The sequence below is a fragment of the Augochlora pura genome, chromosome 2 (assembly GCF_028453695.1).
Source record: "Augochlora pura isolate Apur16 chromosome 2, APUR_v2.2.1, whole genome shotgun sequence".
Taxonomy (NCBI): Eukaryota; Metazoa; Arthropoda; class Insecta; order Hymenoptera; family Halictidae; genus Augochlora; species Augochlora pura.
This window is the reverse complement of record NC_135773.1, coordinates 9,735,395-9,758,262: the sequence shown is the minus strand read 5'-3', so window position 1 is coordinate 9,758,262 and position 22,868 is coordinate 9,735,395. Positions and strand designations below refer to the sequence as shown.

The 22,868-nt window shown below is 34.0% G+C and overlaps 4 protein-coding genes across 11 annotated transcripts; 1 reads left to right on the top strand and 3 right to left on the bottom strand.

Annotated features, from left to right (window-relative positions):
• Positions 1–1,026: 1,026 nt before the first annotated feature.
• On the bottom strand, positions 1,027–11,764 carry LOC144473606 (death-associated protein kinase 1). Of its 4 annotated transcripts, XM_078187644.1 has the most exons (21): positions 10,914–11,764; positions 10,278–10,356; positions 10,095–10,207; positions 9,860–10,020; positions 9,638–9,758; positions 9,266–9,566; positions 9,128–9,176; positions 8,752–8,868; positions 8,366–8,638; positions 8,112–8,294; positions 7,907–8,021; positions 7,636–7,827; positions 7,318–7,559; positions 5,851–5,940; positions 5,459–5,623; positions 5,163–5,381; positions 4,907–5,086; positions 4,551–4,844; positions 4,138–4,460; positions 3,615–3,797; positions 1,027–3,536 (listed from the first exon to the last, which is right to left on the bottom strand). In XM_078187644.1, exons 1-20 carry the CDS (start codon positions 10,954–10,956, stop codon positions 3,635–3,637), a joined length of 3,423 nt encoding a protein of 1,140 aa, XP_078043770.1. In that variant the 5' UTR covers positions 10,957–11,764; the 3' UTR covers positions 1,027–3,536; positions 3,615–3,634. The 4 variants fall into 4 exon arrangements, with proteins under 4 accessions (XP_078043770.1, XP_078043779.1, XP_078043763.1 ...); XM_078187653.1 differs by having other exon boundaries at positions 1,027–3,797; positions 10,607–11,764; XM_078187637.1 differs by having other exon boundaries at positions 1,027–3,797.
• A 100-nt stretch (positions 11,765–11,864) lies between these two features.
• Cct3 (chaperonin containing TCP1 subunit 3) lies at positions 11,865–14,462 on the bottom strand. The gene is made up of 4 exons (XM_078187666.1): positions 14,304–14,462; positions 14,145–14,206; positions 12,713–13,850; positions 11,865–12,633 (listed from the first exon to the last, which is right to left on the bottom strand). Exons 1-4 carry the CDS (start codon positions 14,338–14,340, stop codon positions 12,221–12,223), a joined length of 1,650 nt encoding a protein of 549 aa, XP_078043792.1. The 5' UTR covers positions 14,341–14,462; the 3' UTR covers positions 11,865–12,220.
• Positions 14,463–15,653: 1,191 nt separating this feature from the next.
• On the bottom strand, positions 15,654–18,442 carry LOC144475555 (odorant receptor 30a-like). Of its 5 annotated transcripts, XM_078191585.1 has the most exons (8): positions 18,250–18,441; positions 17,892–18,158; positions 17,401–17,568; positions 17,109–17,274; positions 16,548–16,647; positions 16,346–16,465; positions 16,055–16,210; positions 15,654–15,979 (listed from the first exon to the last, which is right to left on the bottom strand). In XM_078191585.1, the coding sequence occupies exons 1-8, from the start codon at positions 18,281–18,283 to the stop codon at positions 15,929–15,931; spliced, it is 1,062 nt and encodes a 353-aa protein (XP_078047711.1). In that variant the 5' UTR covers positions 18,284–18,441; the 3' UTR covers positions 15,654–15,928. The 5 variants fall into 5 exon arrangements, with proteins under 5 accessions (XP_078047711.1, XP_078047702.1, XP_078047694.1 ...); XM_078191576.1 differs by having other exon boundaries at positions 16,127–16,210; positions 17,109–17,568; positions 18,250–18,442; XM_078191568.1 differs by having other exon boundaries at positions 15,654–15,959; positions 16,127–16,210; positions 17,109–17,568; positions 18,250–18,442.
• A 2,102-nt stretch (positions 18,443–20,544) lies between these two features.
• On the top strand, positions 20,545–22,133 carry Rfesp (Rieske iron-sulfur protein). Its single transcript, XM_078196114.1, has 4 exons — positions 20,545–21,028; positions 21,273–21,419; positions 21,485–21,662; positions 21,739–22,133. The coding sequence occupies exons 1-4, from the start codon at positions 20,821–20,823 to the stop codon at positions 22,025–22,027; spliced, it is 822 nt and encodes a 273-aa protein (XP_078052240.1). The 5' UTR covers positions 20,545–20,820; the 3' UTR covers positions 22,028–22,133.
• The last annotated feature ends 735 nt before the right edge of the window (positions 22,134–22,868 follow it).

The window sequence follows — 22,868 nt, the reverse complement described above, 5'->3', positions numbered from 1 at the left end:
TTTGCGAAAGAGGTGGAAATCGTGTCGTTTTACGAGAAACAGAATCGTTTTCGACTTAATATACCAGAGCACCACACTTCACCGTCTTTCATTCAAAGTGGGCACTGTGGAAGCGCCGCGTTACTCGTTTACACGCCAGTGAGCAACATTTATTTAGTAACAAACGCGTCGCGGAAAGGAGAGAAAAAGACAATTACGGGTTAAAAGGGGGACAACACTCACTGTAATCGTCGTGATGATCCGCGATGAGAATGCACAACCGGATGCCTTCGAAAGCCTAAGCTAAAATAAAACGAAACCGGCGTCGCGAGCCTCCTCGAACGCCTCGATCCAATCCAATTCTATAATTGCTTGTCGCCTTGTTGGCTGTCGTCCCGATTTTATCCCGGCTCTTCACTGGTCGATTCCTCGCTGACTACCAACGAAACGCGATCTCCGCCTCCCTTATGCTATTCTCGGATCGGAGGAATTCCGTTCCCCGTTTCCTGTCGACCACGTAACCGATTCCCCACGTTAAACACCATAGGGAAACGAAAAATCTATCCACCACTTTTTTCACGATACGACAAGAATTTGTTATTTCACGTTCTCCGTCGAACGTTCGAACTTTCCCGCCGCAGGAGCGTGCACCGATCGATCCATGGATCGACAGAGAGCAAGGGGAGGCGCCGTGAACGCGGGCGTTTCAATATCATCGTAAGTAGAATCGGAATGCTTCTGGTCAGACGTCGCGTTTCATGCTCATTTTGCTTTCAATGTTTTGTATCAACTTCCGCCATTCTATCGCACTTTTAAATTATAATTCCTTTTATATAGATTACGAACTTTAAAGGACTTTACGAACTGAGAATCAGTATACCAATCAATTTTTATAAACCTATATCAACTGAATAGTTCGCAGTTTAGTCTGCCTAGTACTATACCTAGAGTTATATTTTTCGAATTATTATTTAAAATTGTTCATTTTTCACTTACACTCTAAGCAGTACAATCAGTTATTTCTCAGTAACAAAATTTCACTTGCAAATAAGTAAGGTTTTATTAACACCCTCTATAATATAAAAGAAAATACAGTACATTTCCTTCATCCTTTACCCTTAAATGTAAGCTGAATAATCTAAGAGTAAAATGAAACGAAACAGACACGAATTTTCGATATTTTACAATGTTTAATACCAAAGCATCATTTCATCAATGTTATCTACTGTATATTATAGAAATTTACAGGACTACATTCTATTACAGTAATTCTTCTTAGAATTGTCGTGAACGACACGACCGATAAAATGATCAAATTGATTTTGATTGTAGTTTCTAATATACGTGTATATATTAGAATTGCGTGTGTGTGTTTTCATAGTTTATATACGATTAAGAAATTTTAAACAAACGTACAAGTTAATTTCAGAAGGACGTACTTCGTTTGACATCAAGGTTCTCGTCATTATATAAACTAGAAAAATGTAAATGTTATTGACCACAACAAAATCAGGAAGTTTGCTTCCCAATTTTTGTATTTTCATTTTATAAATAGCAACAATTATAAGTCTTACAATGTTTTCCTTTGGAAAATGTCTTTTCCCGCGCATATCCTGATTCTGTTTAACTTTATCTTAAGAATAACTGTTCGACTATTTTTGTATAGTTCTACGCAAAAGCTGTAAAACATAAATATTTTAAGCGCATTAGAACTTACAATGCTGGCCTATGACTGATCGACAACACTGATCGTTAGAAGCCAACATTTCCACAATTGTACGCACGCATTATAAAATACAATTCCTGACGGAAACACTCAATATTTAAAACTAATCATCGCAAACGGTGGTGTATTCAATGTAAAATGAACACAATGCGTAAAGAACGCAAGCTTCGAAATACAAATCTCAAAGGACAATTCTGTAGTTATTCATATGTGTCGAGTCTACATTAGTTTTATAGCATTATATATTACATGGTCATTTTACAAGAAATATGTAGAACAAAAATGCAACAAAAATATTTTACGTATATTGTATAATAACAGAATTAGAATTCATTACTCTAGTGACAATTCGTGATCAAAACCTATCGTGTTCATCTCTAATTACAGATAAAGATCCTCTCATTCTTGTACTAAATACTTGAACAACGTAAGAATGTAAAGCTAACTATCACGCTATATTTAGATAGTATACAGTGGATCAAATTAATACAGAATAGATATGTTCAAAGAAAGTATTCTATGAACAACAAATGTTGCTTATATTTTATGATATATACTATGTACCCATGCGCATTGCACATGACCAGTGCGTTCTTGTTTAACATACTTGTGCCAACAAAATTTGAACAATAGTACAATAGTCAAACGCCTAGTCTACAGTGAATCGTTTTAATCAAATGATTGGCCATACTCTCGAGTCTCGGCTTGTTAATAAATGCCTTGCTTACATAAAAAAATGAATTTAGAGGTCTTATAGAAGCATCTGTAACACTCCAACAGTTATGATGAGCAAACGTTGTTTATGGCACATAATAAGTACTTCAGAAATATTGATTTAGTAAAAAACACCATTTAGAAATAGAACTTCGTCGACAGTTGTACCTCGAAAAAAGCAAAGAATTGTGCGAACTGTTGCCGCTTCGCTTTCCGCGCAAATAGTACAGTTTTTCTAAATACCATAGTAGTTGAAAAGCAACGCGTATTGACACTGAGGTTTTGGCAAGATATAGTATATATGCGTATCAAGAAAAGCCTTCAAAACAATATTGGTATCAAATACGAATAGTATCGTGTTTATATAGTGTGTAAATGCATTATTTTGTGGGCCACGCATGTGCATACACATTATTTAGAATTATTCACCTAATACAAATTCATATAAGAAATTCGATCTAGCTAATCATACAATATAGTATCACAATAGAAACGCTTACAAATAGTTCACAATTAGGAAAAAACGCGAAAACCGATAAAGAATTAAACCTGTGTTTAAATAGACATTCTCTTAAGTACATAGTTTTTTTTCAAACCCAACGAAAACATAGAGCTATAAATATTCTTTTACGCTAACAAAGATAATTAAATTATGACATACTTAGATCATAAGAGCTCGTAAGAGAAAGTACACAAAGTCGATGCAACTTATGCAATCTTCTATCATCATATGTATGTGTGTATGTATATATAAAAGAATTTTGTGCCACATAAAGTGCTCGTTAATAAGTAGATATAAAAGTACACATTGGTGCGTGTGCATTTTGACGTGCCTCTAAAGAAGTACACATACAATGTACCGTTAATGTACATACTTAGATTTAAAGAACAATGCAAAATTTATGTTGGGCGGAAGCGGTGACATAATGAGTCTGTGGCGACTACCTCCGACACTCGCCAACAAATGGTTTCCTTTCCCGAAAGCTACCTAAGTCCTTACCCTTATCCCTGTCTAAGGCAAAGCCCGCTAGAAAGCCTTACGGACGAGTCCACTAGCGGGCCCGGGACGAAACAGCTCCCTTTCCTTTCCCCTCGCCGAAAAAGTCATCCAGACTACCTAGAGCGCCATAAGTCTATCAAACCCACGGCATGGTATACCCGCCGGGAATCCGTTGTTTAGAAAGTATTAATGCACCATGGATAAACGCAGCATTGTCATCTGGAAAGATTAGATCCCGTTTCGGAATCGATAGCCGTTGACAATATATACGTTGGCGTGTAAGATAGCAAAAGATGCACAGCATCTTCCCTATCCAGGGCTCGTAATTGTTGTATCAAAGAACCTACGGAACAGTCGGCACCTGCAGTGTTTAGTAACCTGAAAACGAAACAACAAACTTCAGAAAATACTATTGTATTATTTTCTATGCGTACTTTCATCTCGAACACTATTTGTCAGATTAAATTGATTTCTGTTTATTTTAATTGAAGAAGTTTGATCTATAATACTTTCTTCAATCAACGAATTAATCTATATAAATTTTAATCTGAATGTCGGATATCTAAAGATTTTTAAAACTGTAATCACCCTTAAATCTGTATCCATAAAATAAATAGAAACATCTACATAACCCAAATAAACAGAAACAGGTACATTCTGATATTATTATTTATCTATTTTCTAAAGTATATTACTAATTTTAAGCGAAAGTATTGACCTTAACGTTGGACTGTCCACTGTACTGTCTAACTGTGCTACTCGATCTCCCAAACCCAGCCTTACTGCGAGTAAACACCAGTCTCTTCCATGACGGTCAGGAGGGTCGAGCATCTGTGCCAGCCTTCTCTGTACAGCAGGTTTTATATGTTTTATGGGTTGTTTTGGTCCAGGAAGACAATTTTCCATTAAAGGTAGACCACAACCCACTATTTCCCATACCGTTTCCTCTTGTCCATTTAAAGGATTTTTAAGAACTGCTTCTTCAAGACCTTTATCTATTAAGGTTGATATAACCGGTGCCGGTTCCCAAGAATGTACAATCTATGAACGTAAATATGGAGATTCGTGAAATATAATTCAAATTATTTAACTTAAAATGTATCAAATTTTACAATTCATAAAGTAACTAACTTCGTCATATTCGCGAAGTTGACTAGGACTGAGCCAATGTCTTTCAAGTAACATTCCTGGAGCAACCAACTCAATTGTTGTTTCAATAGCGTCGAGGATAATACTCAGAAGCGCAAAACATTGTGCACTAGTACTCCGTGGTCCACGTACTCGTATCTCCATACAGCTTTGGTCATCCTCTTCAAACGTTATAATACTTTCACAAGGTCCTATACATAATTTTGATCCTCGCCACCACTGATATAAATCTGAATTCGACGGATCCCATGATTGAGTAATTTTCCTTAGTTGTGCCTGTATGATGCCATATCATTAGCTGTGATCAACAGAGTAGTAATAAGAAATATAATACTTACTTGTAAATGTGGAAATATTGCAATTAAGTGATACAGAGGTGCTTCGGACGGTGCTAGACGAAGACCTGCGTGTGGTAGGATATTGGAGCATTGTTTCCATGGCTCCCATAATCCTGGTAAACGCTCAACAAGGTTTAAGCACGGTATTTCGTACTCTACTTCATCTTCATCCACTTCACACTATCACAAAATTAAATACATATTAAATAATAGATATATAGAATTGTAAATTAATAATTAAATTAAAGAAACTTACTGGGACACACAAATTTACTGCTTGCAAAGCTTGTAAAGCTTGACTCGCGGGACATGGACAGCGAGCCTGAAAATCTTCCAAAGCATACACTCCCGTAGTACGTCCTGCCAGACGTCCTTTTTGTTCTGGGCTTAATTGCCAGTTTATTACATCCTGCCAAAACCATTCTGGACTAAGAACTATCAAATTCCCAGGAAGGAGCATACATTCCCCTAAATTCTAAAAATAAAGGTTCCAGGGTTAATTTATAGGAGAAAATAGAAATATAAACATATATATTATATCACATATAGTACCTGCAATTGTAATCCAAGATGTCGACAATGTTCTAAACAAACTAACGGATTAATTTTTCTCACTTCTCTCAAAAATTCCTCCTGTGTAAGCATTACTGGAGGTACCTCTAAAGTTTGGACGTACGTTCTCCAAGATTCAGCAAGACCAGTCCACACAAGAGCACTCTATAATAAGATTTTGGAGTCCTTAACCAAGGGATACAAGAGAGCAAAATATGAAATAATACACTGATGCAGAAAATATATACAAGAGTATTTCTTTTTTTCTTTATTGCATTGGACAAGTAGTGCATGTATGTATTAATGGGATAAAGCATTAGAGCAATTATTAAATAAAATTAACAACTTCATTATACACATCACTTATCAAAGGAATTGAGAAATAGTTCGACCTGTTTATCAAGATTCGCCAAGGGCACGTACGAGGCCGCAGCCCGCGGCGTGTCACGTCGGAGAATACTTTCTGCAACTTCCGGTCCTTCCTACATCATGCATTGCATGCAGTAAGGCTGATGTTAATAAATGTTAATGACCAAATAATCAGCAACTAAAATATATGTCGTTAGTAAATTGATCATGTGACAGAGTGACAGCAGATATAAAAAAGATCATTTTTAACATTATTTTTGTTTTCGTTCGGGAATGTGCTTGATATGAATATCGCAAACGATTAATTGTACCTGAAGAAATTAGTGGGGGAATACAGAATATTACTTCCAGGGATTTTGATTACTTGTACATATACCTATACATATACTGCGACCCTAGCTAAATGTACAAGTGTCAATTATTTCGAAACCAGTGAACATACAAAAAAATTTTTTCAGTGGAAATTAAATGATGTAAGTGGTCAAACTTTTTGGTAGAGACAAATATTACTTCATACTATCAAATTAAAAATATAAAAAAGAATTCGTTCTAAACAAAAAATTTGGCCACTTTTGTGTTTAAATTATTAATTACATTCAAAAATATTTTTGTATCTTCATTCATTTCGAATTTATCAACTTTTATACACTTGGCTGAGGCACACTGTACATATATGAAAATCAACCATGCATCATGAATGATCATGAATGATCATGGATTACTGAATCATAACTGGAAACATAAATAGTTGCATGGTAACCAGGAATTGATTAGGAGTTCGTTCAATATAGTGTTAAGATTGCGGGACTTGAAATCAAAGAGACGTGAATTTTACAAATGTAGTTGGCACTATGCAAAATGAAATGACACGATTCTAATGAGAACCGTTTTGACAATGTTAATGCACACATTTATTGCATGCTGTACAAACACTGGCCTTATATCCCTGTAAAAAAATGTGGAAGTATAGTTATGTACACGAACATATTCGGCTCGAACCTGAACCTTTTAATATTTATTATATTTCTGAACACATATTTGAACGATATATCGCCGAATTTCTTAGACCGAAGTGGCTCGTGCAATTAAGCATGATGATTCAAGACTTTGAGGATTCCACGATATCAGATGATATTAATTTAAATTGTGATTGCCACACGTAAATCATATCCGAATAGGTATGATTTATATTCTGGAATCCCAATTTAGATTATCTGTGAAACGATATTTTGATTTTTTCTTAATCTGATGCTGTGTATGCCGACATGCAATAATTTGGTTCGCCTGGTCTATTCCCAATATTTAATACAAATTCGATAATAAAAATTCGTCTCAATTATTTAAAACGTTCAAGTAGAATCACGAGAATCGTAAAAAAATTTGTCTGTATATTTTGCAATCATTGATTACAACACAAAATATTGTCTGAGACACGCGCAATAGAATGTTAGTAATAGAATAACTGCGTGTAAATCATATAATCACTTCACCTCTAAAAACTCCATCCTTGCATTATTCAAGTACGATCTTAGAAGTTTCAGACCGGGACTAGACGAATTAGTTGCATCCACAGCGACCATTTGAGGTTCGTCCCCCAAAATTGGCGAGAACTCTTTTAAGAAAGGTAAAAGTGGTGCAAGAGGACTACCACTATTCGAGTTTGGAGCAAGAGGTTCTGGTGCATAAGTCCCCACTAAGATTACTTTTACATCACTATATTTACCACCAAAACCTGTTTTGAAATAGTATTTATATGTTATTAGCATATACAATTGTAGCTTAATAATATTATAATTTGTTCATCTTACCAAAATTAGTTGCGGCAATACGATCTGAAATGAACCGTAGCCAAAATCTAACTTGTTGAAGTTGTACAGTAAGAGGTTCTCTGAGACTGACTGTTATAAGGTGTACTGCAGGTTGTTGAAATGTGAGTACATAATGATAAGATGCTAAAAATTCCTCGCGTCCACATAACTCCCAAAACACACATTCACCTCCTTAACAGTTAAAAGTAAAAACACGTGTATTTTTGATACTAAGTATCATAAAATAAGTTAACAATATCATTGTCCTCACCAACAGTTCCACGACTCCATTCTACTCCTTGTGTACCTTCATATTCACTATCACTATATTCAAAACTAAGTGAACCGTGCTTGCTAGTTACATCTAATTCAATACTTGGTTCCCTCTAAATATAAAATTTTGTCTTTAGTACGAAAAATTTTACCTTATTAATTAAAACTTAACCTACTAGATTTTAAAGATGATAAATAACTACCTTTGCTGTATAGTTCTGACTTCTTGATCTTCTAAAAAACCCAAAACTAAAGATACCAGACTTTAACGAATTTATTAAAGATGATTTTCCTGATGCACAATGTCCTAAGAGTCTTACATGTAGACGGTCTATTGGTCTATGTGTTGGTTGCAATTGTTTAATGTAATTTTCACGTTGAATGGGCTGAAATCGATATTAATGTAAAGTAAAACATAAATACGCAGGTATTAAGTATGTGATTTTTATTAACATACATTTCGGAGCTTATCCAACAACGACGCAATGTCGAGATGTCCATACTTGATTGCTGTCACATCTGCTCTGATTCCACGATTTGTTTTGTCAACATCACAACCAGCAAGGCACAAATGTCTAACGAGATTAATGAAACCGTATCTAGCTGCCACGTGAAGTGGTGTTAAGCCCTTTTTATTGGGTGTGTCTAGATCTATTCCACTCTCTATCAAGAATGTTACCATTCCTTCATCCCCTGCTTCACATGCTATGTGTAAAAGCGTATCTTCTTTCTGTTCAGAGAAATATAATCTCCTATAAGGTTTCCTTACATACTTTCAGTTTAAAGATATGATCCTCAGTTTCATGAAATTTGAAATAATATATGCAACAATAAAACTCTTACAGAATCCTTTACGTTCAATGGTGCTCCTTGCAGTAGTAACTGAGAGACTGCCTCAACACAGCCCCGTTTAACAGCACTAATCATTGCTCCTCCAAGACCTTGAGAAGCTTCTGACTCCTATAAAATGATAAAATACAGCTGGTTAGTTTTATAATAAATTCCACATATCCCGTTTTGCCAGTTAAAATGTTTTCATGCATATTTATTAATGAAACTATTAAATAACTGTATTTTTGTAATATCAAATCTAAATGTATATGCTAACTAGACACATAATATAGAATTTAATAATATATATTTTCTAACAATTCTGTAGTAAAGAAAATAAAAATATACACCATAAATTATAAAAAAATTATTATATTTAAGAACAGACCGTGAGAATCCAAGGATGTTTAAGGCACGATTCTGCAGTTCCTCTTTCTCTGAAAAACAAATTTGTTGTTGCTACAATTTACCTTCAAATACATTCACAAGCTTCAATGCTAAACTTGATTGAATTTCTCTCACTTACTTTGGATCCTTGATCAACAAGGATCTTATGAAATCTTTGGCAATTTCCGATACATTATTGAAATATTCATTATCAAATTGATACTGGCAAGCAGCAACATTAGTATAAGTTTCCTGTTTATCTTCACCTAGAAACGGTGATGCACCACTTAAAAGAATATAAGTTAAAACACCAACTGCCCAAAGGTCTGTTCCCAAACTAAGTGGTTCATAATTTACAATTTCTGGAGCTACAAATTCAGGTGTACCAAACAGAGCTCTATGTTCTGATCCAGGTACTAATCGATGTGAAAGCCCTAAATCTATATAAACAAATAAATTATGAACATTCTTATTGTACATTGTCAATTTGAGAACTGCAGTAATAACTTACCTATTAATTTTATGTTTGGCATTGGTGGTGGTGTTGATAAAAGAATATTTTCAGGTTTGATATCTAAGTGAGCAACTTGATGAGAATGTAAGTGACTAAGTGCCATTAAAACTTGACGAACCTTTGGAAACAAAATTAATGTCAAGTTTATACTTATTATATTTATTATATTACATTTATTACGAATTTAAAAATTCGTAATATTTTTAGATATCTACAAACCACATGTGCAGCTTCTAATTCACCAGATGGTACCCAATGAAAAAGCTCTCCGCCAGAAATTAATTCTAAAAGTAAAACAACAGTTGTGCCTGTGTCTACAACTTTGTGCAGTGAAACAATATTTGGATGTCTTAGTCGTGCCAATAAACCAGCTTCTCTGGCTAAAATATGAAATAACCAATTATTTATGAAAAATACAAAGTAAAATGTTAAATATGAGAATACAAATAGCTACCAATGTCTGCTGCTGCTACACCTCTGGCAACACGTCTTTTCCTCATAATTTTGGCTGCGTACAGCTCTCCTGTACTTAGTTCCATACATTTTCTTACTATCGCAAATTGACCCCTGAAAATAATAAATAGTTAAACAAAATACGAAATTATTTTAAAAAAGAATTGTATTTATGTAGCCTTACTTGCCAATCTCTTCCAATAATTTATAGTTTTTTTCAATTGGTTCATGATGAACCTCCATCAATGTGTCCCACTCAGAGCCTAATTGTAAAAACAAATTGTAGTTTCCTCTAACAAGTAAAACCTCTATTCTTTCCGCATATAAACAAGAAATAAATATTAACAAAATCAACAATTAAATAAAAAAGAAACTTTATATACGTTACTATTATACAAAAAGTTAAATCAATTATTCATGTCAGACGCAAAAAAAACACTAATATCTGTAAGTACAGTTTACTATAATTCAAAAATTACAAAACTCAACGTATTTCTATTATAATTTTATTACCGTATTATGATAGTATAAGATAATATTCATTCATTAACAATCCGGATACAAAGTCAACCGACCATAGACACCTGTCAATCTCGTAGTAAACAGATATGAAAATCACTTCCGTACACACCTAACCACGTGGATATATACTCGTTAATGTTCAACTAATTCTATAACAATAAATTGAACAGTGCGAATCGTGTTCCCAAGTAACGTCAAATTGGGAAGAAATACTAAACATCTGCCAGCCTTGACAGAAATATCGACACGATGTCACATAAAAAGATTGAAAAACAATTGAAAGGAAGTCGTTTTTTACCACCGTTCACAGTTCCTAGTTGGCGAGATGAGCCTGGCATCATCTCACGTTCATGCTCATCGTTCAGTCTATTCGAACAATTTTAAGTTTCGCAAAGAGCCGTTACGAAAATTGTGTCCCATTCGTCGGCCTTCACTCATGCCGGCCACCCCACACATACAATCGATATACCTGTGTCGCGTGAAACGCCACCTTCTTGAAAATGCAATGCAATCTCATAGAACCTTCTCTAATCTTCATGTACCATGTACCGTTCATGGACCACATATTCTACGCACATATTGCTGATTATGAGCTGTTTAAATTATCTCGATGATTAGTATTACAAAGTAAAGATTAAAACGTATACCTTATCACAATTTCCCTTTTACATTCTTCAACATTTTTATAAAAAAGAAATGTTTTTCTAAGAAACTTTATCATCCAATCAGGATAAATGATGCTTGGATTCTGGAATATCTTGATTAGATACTTATATTGATTAGATAGACTATGATTACAGTCTATAAAAATTCTCTAACACCTTTTAAAACTTCATTTGCACATGTTTCACATTTACTTCTTTTTAAGCACACTTTGTTTATGACTCATGGTTTAATTAATTCTGAATATGTAATGTTCATTTTGTAACATCAACATTTTTGCAATTTTCGAAGATTGCCGTTATTAATAAACTACGAATATTCTTTAAATCAATGCCGCATTAAAACATTATTATAATTTCTTGAATTTAGATATTTTGATGATTATTATTTAAGTAAAACATTGTATAAGTTCATAATTATTCACTACGATAAGAGATATCATTACTGACATTGTTCAAACGTAACAAATGCAAATTGTAGTAGATACATAAATTTTGATCATATGCAAACAATATTGTATTATTTTGTAACATGCAGGGGAATAATGCTAATCATAAAGTATAATGTAGATATACACATCAAAATATTCAATATTGATATTGTGAAATATATTTTCATCTTTAAGTTTCGTACAAAAATGCTATCAAAGCAATATATGACAAATTTACTATGCACTAATTATAGATGTTTTATATAAGTTAGCTTGTTACAATAAGGAAAGCAGCCCCTTCACAATAATATGTATATTAATAAATACAGTACGTGCATCATTCTTCTTAATAGCTTATCAAAGTACTTTTATTGTACGAAAATGCATACAGACAAGCAAATAATAATTTCTGTGAACATGAATTGAATTGAATTAACATTATCGTGGACATGAATTATTAAATGTTAACACAATTAAAAGCATTTCGAGCATAATGTAAAAATTTAATGTCTTCAATCCTTCATAGCTTCTTCTGAAACTTGTGCAGGTGTTGCAGGTTCATTATCTTTCTTTTTCTTGCTTCCCGATACTATATCATCAATTCTTAACAACAAAATAGCTGTCTCAACGGCTGTTTTGTATGTCTGTAGCTTAACAGATAGCGGTTCCCAAATACCACGTTCTTTCATATCTACCAGTTGACCAGTCTCTCCATCGATACCCCATGTCATTCCCTCAGTAGCATGTTTTGCACGCAGTGCAGTCAATGTTCTAATGGTGTTAGCTCCACAATTCTGTGCAAGGGTTCTTGGAATAATTTCTAGTGCCTGTGATACAGCTTTGTAAGGCCATTGTTCTACACCAGCAAGCCTTGTTGCTTTTTCTGCCAGAAGTTTTGCAACTGCCATTTCTACTGCTCCTCCACCTTTAATAAAAATTATTAATACATTTAATACAGCATATAATCATGTATCATAAATACTTAGAACAAAAATATTATATACCTGGTACTAATTTTGGTTCAACAAGAAGATTCCTTCCAACATGAAGAGCATCTTGTAAGTTTCTTTCTGTTTCATTAAGGATGTCTTTGCTGGCTCCTCTCAATATTATAGTACATGCCTTAGGATTTTGACATTCCGTAACAAAGCAGAAGTATTCGTCTCCAACCTTCTTAACTTCAAACAGGCCAGCTTTAGTACCAACATCTTCTTCCCTTAATTCTTCTGTACGATTAACTACAGTAGCACCACAAGCTCTTGCAATTCTGTTCATATCGCTCTTTCTCAATCTCCGGACAGCAGAAATTCCAGCTTTCACAAGATAATGTTGAGCTAAATCTGATATCCCTTTCTCTGTAAATACCACAGTGGGTTTCACCAATATTACGTCCTCACAAATTTTTTTAACATGCTCTTCTTCTAGTTCTAAAATTCTTGTAAAATCTGTATCTTTCAATATTTCTATATTGGTCTGTGACTCTCCCTTTTTGTACTCCAGAGGGCAATCCAACAAAACTATTCTCGGATTTTTAATATATCGTTTCATTTTTGGATGTGTAACATCTTTATTAATCATTACTCCCTTGAGGACAGTACTATCTTCAATAATACCACCAGGAATTTTTTCTATCTTTGCATAACGTTTTATATCAATCTCCTTCCTGCCTCCTTCTTCATACATAACAGTCAGAACTGCATCTAATGCTATCTCACATGCTAGTTCAGGCCAGTGACCCAAAAGTTTAGTTCCAATACAAGAATGAATCACTTGAATAAGTTTACTTCTATCGCTGGTGTCTAAATCTATGCTGACTTGTTCGTTAAGAATAGTCACCATATCCTCCAAAGCTTGACGGAATGCTCTGATGATAATTGTTGGATGCATGTTCTGCTCAAGGAAAGGTTCTGCAACAGCCAAAATTTCTCCTGCCAGTATAATAACTGATGTTGTACCATCTCCAACTTCTTCATCTTGAGTTCTTGCAATTTCTATCATCGATTTTCCTGCAGGATGTTGTACTGTTATTTCACGTAACACAGCATTTCCATCGTTGGTCATAACTATTCCTCCCATCGGATCCATTAACATTTTTAACATAGCTTGTGGTCCTAGACATGTTCTAATAACATCTGCGATTGCCTTTAAAGAATAATATAATTAGAATAAATCTATTTTTCTATTTCAACAATATAATAAATATTTTAATATACTTTTACAAGAGTTTCCAATATAGCAGCAAAAATTTACAATAAATGGAATAATTTACTTATGACTTACTTCCGGGCTATAAACTGAACCGGAAATTATTAATTTTAGTAGATACAGTTATAAATAGTACATATTAACGAGATGTTCTTTGAGGAAAAAACACGTGGGCGTGCCGACGATCGAAGACCATAAATGGTAAATCAACGGATCAGTGATAGTACTCACCTTGCCGGCTTGAATATTTTCTCTTTGTACTTTCCGGCCAGAATCCCGCCTTGTATTCTGACCTGCAATAATCGAAGTATACGGCATCGTTAGAAAAATAAATTTTTGGGTCGGGTACCAAAACAAACGAAATTCGGCATGGACATTGTTTTTACTTACTCAAAACTACTATCGGAGCACCTCCTGGTCCGAACATTTTTCTATAGTTCTTAGAACAATCAAATATTCCGACAGAAAATGACACTTAAATATACGCTTGATTCTTCCAGAAGAAAACGAAAGATCAGACCTTGTCACATTAGCTTCTACAGAGAGGAAACTCTAGTACTGTGTTCCGAAAACGATTACAATGCGCACGCGCCCTAAGTGATATTATGGTGAATTTATATTTGTTGAATTATGGTGAATAATAACGATTGTGAATTTTTAAATGAAATTTAAAGACAAATTAATGTTTGTGGATTACTTAAAATTACAATTATAAACTTTTTGTTCTTAATATACGAAATTATAAAATTATATAATATGGTGTGACAAAAATAAAAATGTAGTTTCCGTCATTCTAACAAAAGTCTCGTCTCAATGAAGATCTATAAATAAGATACATTCTCTTTGAATAATTGAGTGGAAATGATGTAAAAGTATGCGTAGTAACATAATAAAGGTTGGCACGATGGTTCTAACATATAACCTGACTTTTGACAAAGAGGAAGATGAGATTCACCGTGCATACACTTCAGATGTATTGGGTTTGCTTGTAAAGTAAACCCCTTTACCGTGAATTTCAATCTCTTCTGGATGTCCCTAAAATCATTCGCAATGGGGAAATGAGGGATTAGTGAAGTTATTTGAAGTAATTTTTTACTTTCTGCAAATGCAATCCGCAGTTTTGTTTATGAGCTCGCAATGAAATACAGTGAGCAATGAGAGGCACAATTACCTTGCGTCAGCTAATCTCGCCTCTCATTGGTCACTGTTTTTCATTAATTATTCGTAAACAAAAGCAAGGATTGTATTTACGTCAAAGAAAAAGTTACTTCAAATGACTTCAGGAATCCCTTATTTTCTAATCACGGGTGACTTTCGGAATACTTCGTACATTTTAGTAACATGTAATGCAATCTCTATAAAAATATAACCAATATTCTAACAGTGTAGAGTACTGTAGTTATAATTTAAACAAATCTTTAAATATTTTTATCTGTACCACTCTATATCTTTGTAGCACACTCAAATATAAAGTTGATTGTATTATATTATATTGTATTGTGATGTATGAAGAATCACGTCGTATATGTACATATTCTACTTATTAGTAGGAACATGTGCCAGTACATCGTAAGCATCCTGTATCTAAATAAATAATTTTCACCTTTGTATGGGCAAATGAGTACCTACGTACTCATGTTTACGTTGTTCTGAGAATATCACAAAATCGCTTTGTTTCGATTTATACTATTCATTCATACTATCGATTTATACCTTAAAAATAAAAATTGATACCTAAACTATATTAATAAAAACCATGCTTTCGATGACAGTTACAATGGTTAATTACACGTGCAATATAGATTGGCAATAAAAGAAATAACCCTAATTAATGCGAAGAAAGTGAGGACATCAAGTATATTTACGTATATCCAATACAATTTGGTAAGGCTATAAATAATCCTTTTCTAAATTACCAACAAAAGTAAATTAACAATTACTCTTGATGATATCAAATGCTACGTACGCGATCTTCTATAATAATCAGAATCTGATAATATTGGTGATCCTCCTTACTATACTTTTGCCAATAACAATGATATGTAGCTGAGGGAAATTTTTAATATCTGAAAAATATGAAATGATAAACATATGTTACAGTTTTAAAAACATAATGAAGACATAGAAGGAAAACATCTTACGTTACACAATGTCGGCATATTTATAGGAAATAATTTGCCCGCGGTTAGATAAAACGTCTTTTTAGCTCTCACCATAATAAAAATTAAATTTTTCGCTTTGTTTGGTTCCAAGTTTGTCCAGTTGCATTCGTAAGCAGCGAAGAACATACCTTCAGACTTTATATGCAATAAATCGTGAATGATAAACTGACTGGATACTTTGTAAAAACAATGATTCTTGTCGACAGGGCTAGCTACTAGCAACAAGAATCATTAGGAAATTATAAACCAATAATTTAAGTTTTCGTTTACTTGAGTTGTCAAAAGCTGTCCAGCGATGCAATAAAGAGTCATTTGTGCAAGCGTATTTATGTAGGCAGTTATTTGATAATATATTCCCGCAGAATCAGAATGGCTTTTATCAGTCAGCGCCTAGGAAATGTTCATTTAGCTATTAAATTACTCTCGTGATCCTGTTTTGTTACAAAGGATTACTCCCACTTAGTTTACTTACGAAAACTATTTCAAATATGTAGACACAATTAAATACACCGAAATAGACTAATAATACGAGCAATAATAGCATATACGTATTCTCTACCACGTCGACAGCACTGTAAAAAAAACCAAACAATGATCACCATCCTTCCGAAAACCGATAAATTGTACAAATACTCATTGTGATTCATTACCAGTCTTGTATCGCTACCTGTCGTTTACATTGTGTTGTAACGCGTATCAGTTAATTAAAGTTAATTTTTATAAATGTGAATAATAATTCTAGTATATAAAGAGACCATTGTGTGCCAATTAACGAGGCTTTTTCTTAATTTTGAAAGTAACTAGTTCTTCTGTTCAAAATAAAGATCTGCAAGGATTTCTACAGTAACTTGATACTTACAGGATGTACGTGAAAACGTTTAAGAATCCTTTTCTTTTAAATTGAAAATCATTTTTTATTTGAAATAAGTAAAAATCATAATCTTCCTTTAATATATCTTTAAACAATTATATACTTTCGTAACATTTCGCACAAAAATTAAAAAAATACATTGAAGCAATATACGAATTATACCTGGACAGACGAATGTGATCAATCACGATATTCGTTAAGTCATAATGAAAATGGTCTGACGAATTAATGCTAACTAGACGAGCTTGCAGATTTTCCAGCTGGGCGGTAATGTGCAGAATTACGGTGCCATAGAACGCATCAAATCCGAGATAACAGAATGCTGTAGCTAACATGACAATTAATTGAGAAGCATATATTATCTCGTAGTACGGACTGTGAGAAACGTCAATTATATAATAAGATGGAAATGGAAATACAGCCGTTTCATCCGTCGTCAGTCGATACGAGATACCTAATTTCGGGAGAACAGTCATAGTAAATAGTATTGGACCAAACGTTGAATAACAAAACTTCATGAATGTTCGTGATATAGCAGCACGCTGTAACATCACGTTTCTTTCTACGTCTGTTTTCGGTTTTTCCCAATCGTTTGCCATCATCTTCAAGATCGGTATGAACTCTTAACAGAATGTTAAGGCATGTAATAGTATTTATATAAAAAACAACTTTTGAGAAAACCGATTTTCCAATTCCAGTATTTTCAAAAAATCGACGTAATTTATTCCGAACTCTTACAAAACAAATGATTTAAAGCAGTTGAACGAAATATTTGTATTAATTTATAAACTGTATAGAAGTATTCAAAATTGATCTCGTCTTTATATTGTCTGTTCAGCAGTGTTGAAAAATTCATAATTTTATTCGTATTATAAAACTGATCGAAATTTGAACTGTATTTGAAATAAGTTTTCACTGAAAAAATAACGATATTGAAATACTCACTCGTTTTATGTCGGTACATAATGACGAATTTCAACACCGATATCATGCATGGTATAAAGTAACCGAAATTTTCCAGGTACATCATTAAACCTTGCGATCGTAACAGCAACATACAGCCCAAAGGAAAAATAAGAAATATTTGCATCAATACAAAAATCACTGGTGCCCGTAATTTCTCGAGAAAACTTTCTTCACGATTATTTTCTGGAGGCCACAGACCAAGTAGCCGTAAGGGATAACGGTTCAATGTAACTGCCCATTTGTAGTCTATGATAGCAAATACGACAAGCGATTAAGGAAACTAACTAGACGAGAATTGTTCGTTGTAAAAAAAGAGGAAACATGTGCGAATATACACCTGCGTGTTCAGGCGCGTCCAATGACATATTCATATTGAAACTCGTCTTGCAGAGCAATTGCTACTTTATACTCCCTTTTCTGTTTTTTTTTTACTCGAGCGTACTGCAGCGAAAATGTTAGACCATACCGTTAAATAACCTGATGAAAAAGGCCACGCTAAATGGTCTTTCACGAAGGGACTGAACAGTGTTTTAATATTTCACCTCACAAAGTCTCGCGGAATGAAATTTTTCCAAAGTTGCCGGTGAGTTTGGAATTTTCTATTGGAAAAAGTAAGTGCACACAGCTGTTGTCAATAAATTTTGTTGCAGAACTTTTGTAGACGACGAGAAAGTGTTTAGCCGACCTCTGCATATTTTATACCCCGAAGAGAACAGTTTAAAATGGCTACGTAAGGACACAGCAGTTATCCCCCGTCGTTTAACAAGTCACTTGCGGTTTTGGTGACAATTGAATGCGTGTACAATGAACCGTACGGTTTATATTTATATCGTGGATCAGATGTATTTGCTTTGCATTAATCCTATTAAGTTTTTAGTTCGTGCGATGTTTTGGAGAAAATAAAAGAATAGGACACCGCGCTCTCTTAAATTTTCATCGAAAGTGTTGGACAAAGGATTTTCTTAGGTAAAAATTATCAACAAATTATCGTAAGTAGAACAAAAATTCTTGTAGCTCTTGTTCGATTAGATTTATAATCGACATACAACGTTGACTGTAAAACTTTTCTGAAAATGTCTTTTCCTTTTCATTGTCTTTTTCTCTTGACCCTTTCCCTTCTCACACTTCTGTTCACTCCATTCATTTATCTCTTTCCCTGCACATTCTTCGGTACTGAGTTCTGCTTTACTTTCTCTTTGGCTCTTTCCCCATTCTTCACTCGTATTTTTTCATTACTAACCCCTTCATCTTCTATTGACCCCTATTCTCCTCCTTTTTCCTTCACCATTTTTTAAATATATTTTCTTCCCTTTTTTCATCCTTCTTTCACGCTTTCATTTCCCATTTAAGACTAAAAGGAAAGATAGGGTAATAAGCAAAGAGCGAGAAAATGAAGTAAGGTTACGTTATTTCCTTCTTAATTTAATACAAAATGGAAAATATACATTTTAATTAATATTACAAGAATATAAAATTAATATTAATATTTAAGTATATTTAAATATTTAAGTTTTAAACAATCCATCCATGAAAATCAATGTGTCAATAATTGTAGTAAATGTTTTTTTACGTAAATAACGACTGGTTATTCTCTGTATAAACGATATCTTTTAAAAACAATTTTTCAATTTTCAAGCTGGTAATGTAGAAAACTGTACAGATTTCAACGCGAGCGATAATGGCGACATCTTGTGATTGTTAATGAACACTGAACTTTATACACAATTGCGCGTAATTCTAATTTCATCTAACTGCGTCAAATCTTTTTGCATCGTGTGTCTTAACAGAACTAAATCAATCTGAAGCATTAGCTTTTACGTATATTATTTTAAATGTATGTAATGTAACATTTTTCCTGGTAAAAATATTTTTTCGCAATTGTTTAATGTTTTCCAATATTTTCTACAGTATATTGAAGATTACCATAAAAAATTGTTTTCATTCTAACTACTGTGAGATCATAAATGAAACGGAAAATCACTACGTCGACATGTCATTGGAAAATTACAAATAATGTATAAAACGAAGCTTCAGTATTGAATCAATGATTTTCACTAAAGAGTGTACAAAATTTCTTTGTATAGATATGTAATAATAGATTCTACTCCTGCACTCCTTCAGACCACAACTCGATCTGCTAGAGAGGGTCAGTATAGAAATTTTCTTTGCTCTGATTGATTAGCGATTTACTGGTGAGATAGTGCAATCGTTACAGTCAAAAAAAGAGGGATAATAGCGAGTGAGCAAAAGAGCAAGAAATTAGCACAACTACTTGTGAAAGAAGTTACACTGACGAACGATATAGCTTGTCTTACTCTACCGTGCTTGCGGTCTTACACTTTTCGTGCATCTATTTGGTTGGCGCGCTATAATTTGTTTTATTACATTAGGAATAGTTTGATATGAAGTTCCTTTACAAATAGAATTTCACCACCAATCAAACGAATGCGCGAAAAAGTGAGGCCTTAAGCACGCAAAGTAAACGACTACTAATTTCTTATCCATCTGCACAACCGCATGTAGAATCTGATAGATATCATTTTGTTTCTTTTCATCGTATCTCGTTCTGTTTCTGCAGTACTTGCGCGGAGCTGGAGCGCGATAAAATGGTGGGGATATGCGAGTCAGTTTAGGGAGCACGAAAAGTGTGCAGGAGTAGGACTCATTACTGTAACTCACATATATTATAATTGTAGAAACTTGTGATTGCGCATAACTTCGTCAGACTGTGCAACGTGCAACGTCTATATGTATAGTCTATAGCCTACAAACTACGTGATCGTTAGCACAGCAGAGCCATCTGACATGTAGGGTTTAGGTAGTCTGGTCCAGTCTGGTCAGTGTCTGAAACCATCTGATACGTTTACTTGGTGGTTCACTTTTTTCTTACTCCGCATAGATAGTAAAAATGAATGTGGTAGCAAAATCGCCGAACGTATCGCCGATTTTAAAAGTGGCGACAACTGCTATTACAAATGGATTTGCACCCGTAGCTGGTAGTGGTGTCGCAGTGAAACCTAAAATTGCCGTTGTACCAGTCGTCAGTCCACTGACTAATCAAAGTATTTCTGATAGTCTTCTGTGTAGATCCCTGCGTGTAAGCTCAGGAATCTCAGGTTTGATCTTTTTCTTAAAAATACAATTCTATTAATGTTTATGTCTGATTGAGAAAACTATAAATTTCAATATTTCGATTATATAATCGTATTGTACACACAGTGAAAGATTTACAGAACCCTGTACTATCAATTGATTCACTGTGCAATGAAAGAAATTCACATGTCAGTTATCCTACTACTACTTATTACAGAAGACATTATTTATAACTGGTGTTTTTTATATCTGATTTGATTGCATCAGGAGCTTCACAAATATCACAGAAAAGATGGGCTCATTCAGATCTTCAGTGGCCAGATTTCACAGCATATCGCAATGTAACAAACCCAGAAGAAAGGACAAAAGACAATCAAGATGCTAGAAGGAGAACTGCGTATCTTGTGACTGCAGGTAATAACTATTGTTGGGATTCTTTCACATGATTTTCTAAACTGAAAATTTTATTTCTTGTATAGCAACCGCAGTGGGCTCTATCTACACAGCCAAGGGGATTGCATATGGCTTGGTATCTTACATGAGTGCATCAGCCGATGTATTGGCTATGGCTAAAATAGAGATAGATCTTACCACTATTCCTGAAGGAAAAAGTGCTGTTTTCAAGTGGCGTGGTAAGCCACTGTTTGTGCGACATAGGCAAGTGTTTATATACAAAGTTTCATATGTGTTACCTATTTAAAACATAAACATAATGCATTTTGTGTAATAACAGATCAGCAGCTGAAATTCAAAGAGAAGCAAAAGTCAATGTTGCATCTCTTCGAGATCCCCAAAATGATTTAGACCGTGTTAAACAACCAGAATGGTTGGTTGTTCTTGGTGTGTGCACACATTTGGGCTGTGTACCAATAGCTAATTCTGGGGATTTTGGTGGTTACTATTGTCCTTGTCATGGTTCCCATTATGATGCTAGTGGGAGAATTAGGAAAGGACCAGCCCCCTTGAATCTGGAAGTCCCATATTATGAGTTTACTGATGAGAAAACACTACTTGTTGGTTAATATAGTAATATTTGTAGTCAATTCAATAATTTTATGTATAACAACATCTTCACCAAAAATTGTATCCTGTTCATGAATTTGAAATATATGAATTTCCGATTTTTGAGATGCCATGATATTAAAAAATTACCAACACGGTGGAGCTACATTTGTAAAAATCAGGAATAAAGCTTAACCGAAATAGAAATAAATCGTTTCATTCTTCCATAGACAAAAAGCATAGTTGCAGCGCTTTGCAAAAAAACCAATATAAATTGTAAAACAATATTTTTTATTTTATTTTTTATTTCCAAACAAATCAGTTCATATTATAATTATATATTATTATTTGAAATTATAAAATTGCTAAAAGTACAACCATACGAAACTTTATGCAATAAATTCAATGTAAAATCAATATTTGATACTATCTACATATAAAAATTCAGTATGAATAAATAATTATTTGACATGGTATTACATTAATAACATAAATGTGAAAGAAGAAGAATTTCAACGTCCGACATGGTGCAATACCACTATTGAAAATATTGAAAAATTACATGAAATGTTTTTAAATTTCGCATTTTTCGATAAATAGAGCACGCGTAGCTCAGTTGAAAAGATCGTATGGACGAAAAGTATGCTCCCGCTTCCACCAGGCGGTGCTAGTATTCCCAAATCAAATTTTCGTATTCACCGTTTGACAAGGGCGTCCGGAACCGACAATTCGCCGGCCGGGCCGATTCTCTGCTTCTGTTTTCAGTCGCCTTCGCTGCTGGCAGCGTACGGACGGTGTAGCTGAGAGTTTTTCGTGAAAATCGGTTATCTTTGAAAACAACGTTACCATTTCACCATTATC

Bases quoted from the DNA above. Each gene is read 5' to 3' on its own strand.
- Rfesp (XM_078196114.1), top strand. From the start codon at position 20,821: ATGAATGTGGTAGCAAAATCGCCGAACGTATCGCCGATTTTAAAAGTG. The intron at 21,420-21,484 runs GTAATAACTATT...TTTCTTGTATAG, and splicing joins TGCGTATCTTGTGACTGCAG to CAACCGCAGTGGGCTCTATC. The intron at 21,663-21,738 runs GCAAGTGTTTAT...GTGTAATAACAG, and splicing joins CCACTGTTTGTGCGACATAG to ATCAGCAGCTGAAATTCAAA.
- LOC144475555 (XM_078191558.1), bottom strand. From the start codon at position 18,283: ATGAATATGTCATTGGACGCGCCTGAACACGCAG. The intron at 18,159-18,249 runs GTGTATATTCGC...TTGCTATCATAG, and splicing joins GGACGCGCCTGAACACGCAG to ACTACAAATGGGCAGTTACA. The intron at 17,569-17,891 runs GTGAGTATTTCA...CATTCTGTTAAG, and splicing joins TATGTACCGACATAAAACGA to AGTTCATACCGATCTTGAAG.
- Cct3 (XM_078187666.1), bottom strand. From the start codon at position 14,340: ATGTTCGGACCAGGAGGTGCTCCGATAGTAGTTTTGA. The intron at 13,851-14,144 runs GTGAGTACTATC...TATTCTTTAAAG, and splicing joins AAAATATTCAAGCCGGCAAG to GCAATCGCAGATGTTATTAG. The intron at 12,634-12,712 runs GTATATAATATT...TTTTTATTAAAG, and splicing joins TGAACCAAAATTAGTACCAG to GTGGAGGAGCAGTAGAAATG.
- LOC144473606 (XM_078187637.1), bottom strand. From the start codon at position 10,956: ATGATGCCAGGCTCATCTCGCCAACTAGGAACTGTGAACGGTG. The intron at 10,357-10,913 runs GTAAAAAACGAC...TTTTACAATTAG, and splicing joins ACTAGGAACTGTGAACGGTG to GCTCTGAGTGGGACACATTG. The intron at 8,022-8,111 runs GTAGTTATTTAT...TTTTATATTTAG, and splicing joins GTCAGAACTATACAGCAAAG to AGGGAACCAAGTATTGAATT.